At 36.6% G+C, this 10,290-nt stretch overlaps 2 protein-coding genes across 2 annotated transcripts in view; both read left to right on the forward strand.

Moving 5' to 3' along the window:
- LOC122080650 (protein kish-like) overlaps positions 1–3,146 on the forward strand; it is a 4,447-nt gene extending 1,301 nt beyond the window's left edge. Inside the window, exons 4-5 of the mRNA XM_042647453.1 lie at positions 1,495–1,529; positions 2,889–3,146. Coding sequence (XP_042503387.1) covers positions 1,495–1,529; positions 2,889–2,956 — 103 coding nt within the window. The 3' untranslated portion in view covers positions 2,957–3,146. The remainder of the gene's footprint in view (positions 1–1,494; positions 1,530–2,888) is intronic.
- A 4,611-nt stretch (positions 3,147–7,757) lies between these two features.
- Positions 7,758–10,290, forward strand: part of LOC122080843 (protein NLP6-like) — a 7,363-nt gene continuing 4,830 nt past the window's right edge. The window contains 2 exon segments of the mRNA XM_042647715.1: positions 7,758–8,209; positions 8,899–9,464. Coding sequence (XP_042503649.1) covers positions 7,909–8,209; positions 8,899–9,464 — 867 coding nt within the window. The 5' untranslated portion in view covers positions 7,758–7,908.

A 10,290-nucleotide genomic window follows, 5' to 3' on the forward strand; every position in this document is an offset into this window, starting at 1 on the left:
GTGTTGTTATTAGCTAGCAAACTTTTTCATTAGAAAAGAGTGTTAACTGTTTACCATAGGACTTCTTCCTATGTATGCCGAGTCAATTCATCTATAACTATTAACTAAAGCAGATGAGTATGGACTCGACACTGACACCTCATCTAGACCTTCTGTGATTTGAAACACGCTTGTGTTCCTTATAGTGTTTGATAGTAATTCATTCAACATGCACTCTATTACATCACATCCTCAATATGTCAACTTGAAACACTTGCTTTTCTTAAACTCCCCCCCCCCTACCAACTAGAAGATCGTTACAGAGTAACCCTCAGTGTATACTAAAGAATAAAAACCATGTTATTTTTATTTTATTTTATTTTTTTGTCTTTCTTCTTCCGAATTTTCCCATCAACTACAAGAGCAATTTTGTGTATTGACATGTGAGATGATTGAAGCCACCCACTGTTGGCATGATTTTTCACCATCATCAGGAGGTTGAAATCGACAGATTTTTTTTTATTTATTTTTTATTGACCTGGACAAACATCACAAACCAGTATTGTATTCCTTTCTGACTTTAACAAAATGGGGATCCATTATTTCCTCTTAAATGAGGAAATTAAACGTAACTTTGCCAGGTGTTCTTGAGGCACCTTGCGCCCTCCAAGGGAGGATGCTTTTGTTTGGAGGCATTAAGTAACAAGTTCAAATTTTGAAGGTCAAGTTGGGGCTGATTCTAGTTATGCTTTTGCCTGGGTCTATTGGCGTAGGAAGAGTCCTGAAAGATCTTTTTATTATAACAGTAACAGTTGCAACAATTGCATATCCTCCTACATAAACTGTTCATGAAGCAGGCAGATACTCTGATAGACCTTATATTCGATGGCTTCTCCCATTTCTCTTAGAAAGCTTGAAGTTTTTTTTTTGGTAAGGTAGAAAACTTGAAGTTGTGTTTATAATTATTTTTCCAAACCGATAACTTTATATTATTATTTTTACTCTGCACAAGACTTGGAGCATCTAGAGCCATGTAGGATACACCATTGGAGTGACTGTATCTCTGCCATACATGGTATATTATACAGCAGAGATATACATTATTTACTGAGGTATATAAAAATTCCAGGTTCTGTTGTATTTGCTTTTCCTATAGAGCTTTTCTAAAGGTCTATGTGTTTTAGATATGATTCAAAGTCGTAAATTGTAAGGCCTCATTTGGCCGTGATTCTGGCACTGACACGATTGGAAGAATATTTTACACTTGGTGGCCTTCTTTAATACCTCGAACAAATGTAGGAGGCCAAGAACTGCTTTTGCAGGAAGTTGGTAGAACTAACTTCCAGCTGACAAGCAGATGATGGCTCTAATTTAAGATAGATGTTGGACATCTTTGCCTGATTCTTTTGCAGGACCAAACCCCTTTTGCTGTTCTGACTCACCAAATGTAGTTCTCCAAAATAATTATAGTTGAACAGTGGATTGTATTGTGATTGCCTTCTTGTGATCTGGCAGGTTTCGAGGTTTCTTTTGGAAGGCTGCCAGAATAGGTATGCTCTTTGATGCCCGATTGCCTGTATCTTAGTTTTGTCACCACTCTTTTTATCCGTGTTAATAGTTAATTTCCTCTAGAGATCAATTCTGTTTCCTCCCAACAAATAAAATTTCAGCATTTGATTCCCCAATGAAAGCTTTCAGGAGTAAAAGTGGGTGAAGTTTGTCATTTTATTGTATGTATATGTATATGTATATTAGTTGCCCATTTGTTAGACCTTTGGCAATGATGCATATTCCTTAAATTATGGTGTTTTAAGTTTTACCATAAATGGATTTTGGTACTGCAGAGTACTAGAGTTACATTCTTTGAGCATCTATTGAGGTCTGGGCTTCCCTTGCTTGATGATCTCTTTCTCCTCCTAGGTACTACAGGGCCCTCAAATACCTTAAGCCACGTAAACGGTCAAATAAGGCATGCAGAGGGTGCTATAGTGATGTCCCAGTATGGAGCCAACGTTGAAGTGTACTGGTTTTAATGGAATTTCTGAAATTGATTGAGAACAGACTGGAATGACAAAATCAGAGACTGATTGCTAAGTTCCAGTGGGTTCAGTTGTTATCCAGGGGCCAAAAACCAAAAGTTCAATAATTTCAGACGGAAATCAATGATTAGTATGATACGAAATTTGCTTTGATGATATCGGAGCATACAAGTGTCCAGCTCCTCCAGCCTTAAGATGCATTCATTCGTTACGATGTTGATGATTCGAGTAATCTGTTATTTGGGACTTGAGGGTGCCAGAAGTTGGTTCTAGAGTTCAACCATAATGTTTCTCAAGAGATCCTTCAGCTTTTAATTCAGATGCATTAGATAATTTCCTAGATCCCTCCTCGCTATCCCTTGGATTACAGAATTTGATAAAGAATGACAATAGTTTAATAATGATTAAGTACTCAATTCATGCTATTGCTTTTTGAACTCTAAAGCCAGGTAAATTGTATTCTCCTTTTTCCACTCCCCAGGCATACACTCAAACTTAGTGTGTAGGCTGATTTAAAGCATCCTGTTGAACCCACCGACTATTATGATGGACGCATCTATCCCTTTCCACCCCCCCCCCCAAAAAAAAAAAAAAAAAAAAGCCCAACCCTGACCCCAACACCGACCCCGACCCAATAAAACACTGGAACAATAGGATATGATTGAAAATGCATACGTACCCCACACACAAAAACAATTCTTGATAGGTTGTACTTCATTCTTGGTTACAGGTTGCAGTGAAGTTCCTTGCCTATACTTGTATGCTTTTACGGTCCTCATAGATCCTTTCGTTAATCTCTGCTTTTTTGGGTAAAGGATCCTTTTCTTATTTGGCTATAGTCCTCACATATCCTTTCTTATATTGAAACAGGTGAACGATTGAGTCCATGGGTTGCCTGTGGATGCTTGGCGATGGGTGTGTCGATCATAATTTCGTGAGCATTACCCTGGTGGGTTGTATACATCGAGTAGCTTACTTGATCTTTGTGTGCACGAAGAGCTCCCATCCATTAAACCCTTTTGGTGTATACAATGTTTCTGTGGTATAGATATGAGAAATGTACTGTTGATGTATCCGGAAGAGAAAAAAAGACATGCACTATATCTGCATGAGCATTATCAGTTTTAATTGGGTGGCTGTTGCATTTTTGAATTTGGAAAAGGGACCGTTTAAATGACACCTCTATAGCTAGATTTATGTAGAACATGTAACTTTCTTTTGATTGCCTATGAATTCTTGAAAGGCCATTATGACAGGGGTATAAAAAAGGGTTTTTAAAATAATTTAAAAGTCACTTGTCATTATGTGATTGTTAAAAGTTTATCTTTTTGGAATGCGTAAATTAATGAAAAGATTTCTATTAAAAAAGATTATGATATATTAAAAGGGCAAAAAAGTATGATGACATTATTTGACATATTAAAAGGTGTTGATAAGTAATCATTGATAAGTGGGTAAGGAATGACATGTATAAGCTAATTCTCGATAGTAGTATGACATCAAATAGAGCAATTTGGAAGGCAAAGATGCATGTTGTTGACTGCATATAGGTGGGATGGCCCAACAGTGTTATATTGCCTTTTCTTTCTTTTACCCTTTTTGATAGATCCATGTAATTGACTCATAATGTTAAGTTATTGTTGTATTAAGAGGTGTCAATAAGAAAATTCTTTTTTCTATCAATTTTTTTTTTCTTCTTTTGAACGATAACAAAATTGGTATCTTAACATTTGTAATCAATCTTACATATGCAAGTAAATATGTCATTAATTGGTGAAGTCTTCTACAACTCTTCATTAATCTTCTCAAGAGTGAAATCTTATAACTACGGTTCAAGAAGTTAGAATCGGATTAGTTGAATCAACCAAGACCGATCTTGTTTCATGTTTTTTTTTTTCTCTGAATTGCCTTGCTTGATATTTGATCTTCATTTTTCGACATTATTTTCTTGGTTTAACCAGGAAAGTGGCCATAATCAATGAAATGATTTCTTTTAGTAAAAACTTGAAGTTTATTGTATAAAAAGACTAAAAAAAAATAAAGGGAAATTTACATCCACCACCCCTCATGTTTGTCGTAATTACATCATCCCCCTTTGCATTTTGTTTTTTACATTTAAACCTAAAAAACTAACATCGTGAGACTAGTGTTAGTTTTTTAAACAGAAAAGATGATTTCACCCTTCTGTTATATTTACCTAAAACATCTTGAGTCAATGACCATTTTACCCTCTGAACATTTTCAGCCTTAAAATCTCATACTTGTCCACTACTCCCTTTCTCTGTTGTTCACGGTGAAACCTCTCACCGGCGGCACCACATTTTACCCTTTTTCCGTCAAATTCCATTAACCGAAACCTTCCCACTTTCCGTAAGGTCCCCTACCACTTCTACTGCGTTTCTACACTCATCTCTTTCTAGTTCTCACTTTTGGTGAAACTAGCTTTGAAGTGTAACGAGTTTTGAGAGTAACCCATTTTTGCGATTCAATGAAGGAAGAAGAAGACGAAGATAATAATCTTACAACTGTTGATATTTCAAGTTTTTGAAGTAGTGGCATCACCGAGTTCAAACAAAACCCAGAAAGAAAGGTTTGGGCTTCCATTGAAATCTACAACAGGAGACAAGACCCAAAAAAGGGATTGGAGAATGGAGAATAGGGGATACAATTATTCCATTGTGATGATAGTTCCTTAGCTTTTCCAGAGGAGAAGTGTAGGAGATACATGGTGGATGGCCTTGTGGAAGAACGCATGAAAGAGCTTAATAAATACATCAAACAATAAGTTAAGAAGATGAGAGGAAGGAAAATCGAAAACCAATATTTTAGATCACACGAAAATAGAATGAAAATACAAACCCAGTTGATTAAAAATGGAGCTACTCACTCTAATTTCACCATTCCACACCCAATAATTCCCGAAAAGGAAAAGGGGAAAAAAAGAAAAAAATCAAATAAAACCAATCAAGATTGGTCACTCAACTCGAAGAAATTGGAGATCCAAGGAGGAAAATATAACACACACACACAGATAGAGAGTATCAAATATTTATTGAGATGCAATCCCACATACATGCGTTTCTGAGTCTACAAAGGAGACCATCACTGAACGAAATGACTTAATTACCCAAAGAATGCAGCAATGAACGAGTACTAAACAGCTGCAGCCAAGATAGCAAGGGAGATGAAGAAGAGCTGATAGAGGACTTGTACGCTTGCCCAGGTGAGGAGGCCCATTAGTCCCACAACGAAGATGTTCTCCGGATCTGGATCCAACAGATCCCTCCATATGAAATTCAATGTAGGCAAGTCACCGTTTCTCAAATTTCCGTTCACTGTTTCTCGAATTTCCCTGACCGTTGAACCCAGTATCTTTTTGCTTTGGCTCTGGTTCTCTGTTTAGCTCGTTATCATTCTCTGCTAAAACTACAAATCTTCTCAATCTTCCTAACTTCCGAGCTAGGGTTATGGTAAGGAAGTAAGGAATGGTCTGCGAAGTTCTAATAATTGCATGTCTTGGTTTTGAAATCGATAACACCAGTTGAAGAAATATTGTGCCATTAAAAATCCCTAACATTTCTTCTCCAGCGAGTTCGGATTTCAATTCAGACTTCATAGGAAACAGAGATGGACTGAACGAACGAGTTCGACTTTGAAGAAGGAGGGTAAAATCATCTTTTTAATTGTAAAAACTAACACCTCTCTTATAGTGTTAGTTTTTTGGGTTTAATTGTAAAAAACGAAACGAGAGGGGGGATGATGTAATTGAGACAAACGCGAGGGGTGGTGGATATAAATTTCTCAAAAATAAATTAATCTTTGTTTCTTCTTCTCGATTTAAAGTTTTAGGGTTTAGGACAGTTCTTTACTGATTTTGAACAATTGCGTTTACTTAAACGATGCTTGTAACTAAGAGACACTTAAATTTGGGAGTGATGATATAGCAAAGCTGTAGTCTTTCGTCTTATCTCACAACTTAGCTACCCCTCTGGAACAGTAAACGGGTAGCTTGTTGTTGAGTTGCAACAAGTGAGCTAGGGAAGTGAGTTGAGTTGGTTGTTGAGTGGGTAAACAGATGAGCCGCAGAGAGAGAGAGAGAACTTAGAGCCGTAAGTAAACTAGACAACCTTAATTCATGAATAAATGCATATATCAAATTTAGGGTTTTTATTTTTGTTTAATCAAGGTACTTGGAAATTAAGAAATTTTCAGTAAACACTCTTCTACTGTGAAAATAAGGATGAGATAGTGATCATTATAGTGAAAATACTGATAAATTATACTTGAGTTACTTAACCATTTAAAAACTACGTTTAGGGCACCAAAGCACAAACAACACAGACAATATTAAGGAAGTTTTACTGGATGATATTGAAATGATCAAAATGCTCAGAGTTCTTAAATCTATAGAAAAGATTCCACTGAAATGATATAGCTCAACCTCACATTTTTTGTGTTATTTTAATTTTGACTTGAATCATGGTTGTTCATATAACATTTTAAATTATGATAAACGTCTTTATGTAATCCAATTTAAAATCAAATCATCTATAGTTTAAAAAAGACACTAATTAAAAGGCTAAGATTCAACTATAGTATTTTAACTTTTTTAAATATTTAAATTAGATCGTGAACTTTCAAATAACATTTTAAACCAATGACAAACAGACTGGATGCTTATGATAATCCGATAATATAGTATTTAAAATAACAAAAATAAGAACTAAAGATGGATGGCAAAGTTGAGGAAGAACATGCCTCAAAAGAATTTTTTTTTTCTACTACATTACTTTAGTGTATCTTTCCAATCTGAAGAGATACTAACGTGATGGGAGGTCAATTTCCTCAATTGTATTTGATTTGTTCTGAAAGAATTTTTATGATGAAGTGTCTCGCAACAACAAACTCAGCCTTATCCCTACTTAATGGGTCAACTATACAAATTCATATAAAATTAAACTAAAAAGGTTCAAATAGGAGTGAAAGAGGAAAGAGATAAAAAGATTGAATATGAGAAATAAAATATAAGGTGAGGGCCTCACAGAGACCCACAAAGGGCAATACAAGAGACTGGAGATCCACAAGAGGACTAAACAAGGGACCACGAGGGGTCACTAAGGAGATCCACCGTTCCACACTTATTGCAATACTTAAAAAAGAAAAGAAAAACACACTACTATTTTTAAATGACATGAAAGATATAATAGAAGGGTCAAACCAGCAACCTTTTCCGTAGCTCATCCTATTCTTAAGTTGTCCGAGACAGATATATCAATCTCATTTTTCATTTAAAATTTTGTCACAGATTACTAATTTGGGTTGGATTAAAAAGGGAAACGAACTATGATCTTCTCTGTTTTTGTGGGTTTTTAGTCCACAAATGAAGTTAAACAGTACTGCAAGTAATGGATCTGTCTTTAATGGCTTCAAATTTCAATGCCAATGTTTAAATTAAGAAAGAAAACCAGCCTTTGCTCCTTAAAGGGATTAAAGAAGAGCTCTCAGGTTCTCTGCATGGAAAATTTTGATTTCCATTGTTTCATCTCCAGACTCCAATTTTCCACTCTGGGGTAAAGGTTTTCTTCTTCCTGTTCATAACAAGTTGATTAATGGAATGGAATAAAATAAACAATTGATGTGAAAGCCCAATTAAGTAACCATCACTGCCATTAAAACTCAATTAAGTAAGTAAGAGTACTTGATTACGTGCAGCATTTGATATTTTGATTGTTTCTCTGTAATAAAAAATGCCAAATTTCTCTAGCCAACTCTGTAGTCCAACTTTACAACCAATGGATTCTGTAAAATCGGACTGTGCTGGTCTCTGGTTATCGCTCCCCTTCTCCTCTCTCGTCAGAACTCCAACAGGAAGAAGAAGAAGAAGAGAAAAATGTGGGAACCAGAAGAAGAAGAAAACGGGACCTTCTCTTCAAAGTCGACACAGACAGATTCCACTATGGATTTCGATCTTGATTTTGACACATCATGGCTGATGGACCAGACCCAGAGTCAGAACCCCTTTCTTTTCGCTTCATCGTCTTCCAATTCTATTCTCCTGCCCTCGTCCTTCGACCGTTCCTATTCTCCTTTGTGGGCTTTCTTGGATGATGACGAGAACCCAACTGCTCGCAACACCAATTCTTCTTCGGCAGGAGCTCCTCGGGTTGCTGAATGCTCTGGATTTCTTCCATGTAAGTTTTTCAGTTTTCTCTGTTCGTCTTGTTGATTCCTTACTGGTTTGAAATCCGAAGTAGCTACTGGGTCTTCACTTTAGCTTAACAGAAAGGATTGCTTATGTATTTCTATGTGTAGTTTAGTAATCTCTTGATACGTCTCACTATATTATCAACTCTAGCTACTACTCGAACCACCCCACAACCCCTTACTCCTTCCGGAAAATTTAGAAATTTTTTCCAAAGGTTCAGGAAATATTCTCACCGCCCTGGATCCTCTCCTATCGGCGGCTCGGAAGCTGTTTCGCTAGATTCAGGAATTTCCATAACTCCACCCTACTCTAATTATCACTTTAAAATCCAAATTTTAATTCAATGATAATACTCTTAGTTTTGGTACTGGAATATCATTTTCCAGTCTCTACAATATGCCTCACCTTGGTTTTTCTACCACATGTTACATAAATTTGAGAAGAAAACCAACAAATTTGGTCTTATTTATTGGGCAAGAATCCATTTAGGTGAGTTTTTTTTTTTGCCGATTTGTTGTGTTTTTTTTCTCTTCCTTTTATGTCTACTCTTCTTTTTCTGTCTTTGATCGGATTCATCATGTTGCTGTCGTTTCTTTTGATGGTTTAATTTTGTCGTGTTGATTAGTTTCAACTGTCACCAGTTTATTAATGACAAAAGAATTTCACAATATCCAGGTAATCCTGATTCTGTAACTGGTAATGCTGTGACTGGTGATTATAACAGAAGTCTCCTTCCAGTACCTCTTGGTTTGGTGCTGCAAGAGAATCCAGAAGGATACATGATCAAAGAGAGGATGATGCAAGCGCTTCGGTACATCAAAGAATCTACAGAACATGTTCTTGCTCAGGTTTGGGCACCTGTAAAGATTGGGGACCGGTATGTATTGACAACTTCCGGGCAACCTTTTGTTCTCGATCCACATAGTAATGGTCTTCTTCAGTTTAGAATAGTCTCTATTATGTATATGTTTTGTGTGGACGGGGAGAATGATGAGGATCTGGGGCTACCTGGCCGTGTTTTCTGGCAAAAATTGCCAGAATGGACCCCAAATGTGCAGTTGTACAGCAGCAAAGAGTATCGACGACTTGATCATGCTTTGCACCACAACGTCAGGGGAACCTTGGCTTTGCCGGTCTTTGAACCTTCTGTGCAGTCCTGTGTTGGTGTGCTTGAGCTTATAATGACATCACAGAAGATTAATTATGCTCCTGAGGTTGATAAAATCTGCAAAGCTCTTGAGGTTTGTGCTTTTCTCATCTGAATATTTGTAGTTGTGTATGATTTCTTTGTTTATTAAAATAACCTGTCATTCTTTCTTACTAGTATTATTTTGGAAGATTTTAGGTTTTTCTTGATCTAATAATTAGTTCTCACTTCTCATCATGAAGGATGGTGAGCTTGATATCATGTCTCAAGTGCTAAATGTGCAGAGTCATGGATTGTACAAAACGATGCATAACCCTAAGGCATGGATCCTAAGACTTACAAGCTCTGCTTTTAGTAGACAAAAATGAAAGTATTTCGTTTAAAGTATTTGATCCTTGATCCCTAAATTACTGATCCACTGTTTATTCATCGATTTCCCCGAGAAGGATTCGTCAATAAGTTAATCCTCTGTCATTACTTTATTGGGCGATAATCACAATCATTTATTGTTTAGCTGGGAGCTTGTTCTGTTGAAATCAAACATGAAACTGTTGAAAAGGTACAGCAAATCACATAACTCCTCGTCCCGGTGTTTAAACTCCCAAAATGGAGACTAAAGCTCCTGATGGAAGTATCTGGTTCTAAGCATTAGATTATGGGGTTAGGAGAGTTGCCTTATTCCGTGACCCAGAACAAACATCCTTTGCCAATTTGAGTGGTGAGACCCCATTTTGAACAAAGTATTTTTCCTTTCTGTTAATTGTGCTAAAGTGTAAATTTGTTGCTGAGATAAGATTACTGGCATAAACATATCTAAGAACTTCTGTAAAAATACTCCAAGGGGGTAGCTGAGTTGGTAAAGTCCAATATCTCACAATGAAGAGGTCAAGAGGTCATGAGTTCAACTCTCCTTTGCCCCC

Source organism: Macadamia integrifolia, chromosome 6, assembly GCF_013358625.1.
Source record: "Macadamia integrifolia cultivar HAES 741 chromosome 6, SCU_Mint_v3, whole genome shotgun sequence".
NCBI lineage: Eukaryota > Viridiplantae > Streptophyta > Magnoliopsida > Proteales > Proteaceae > Macadamia > Macadamia integrifolia.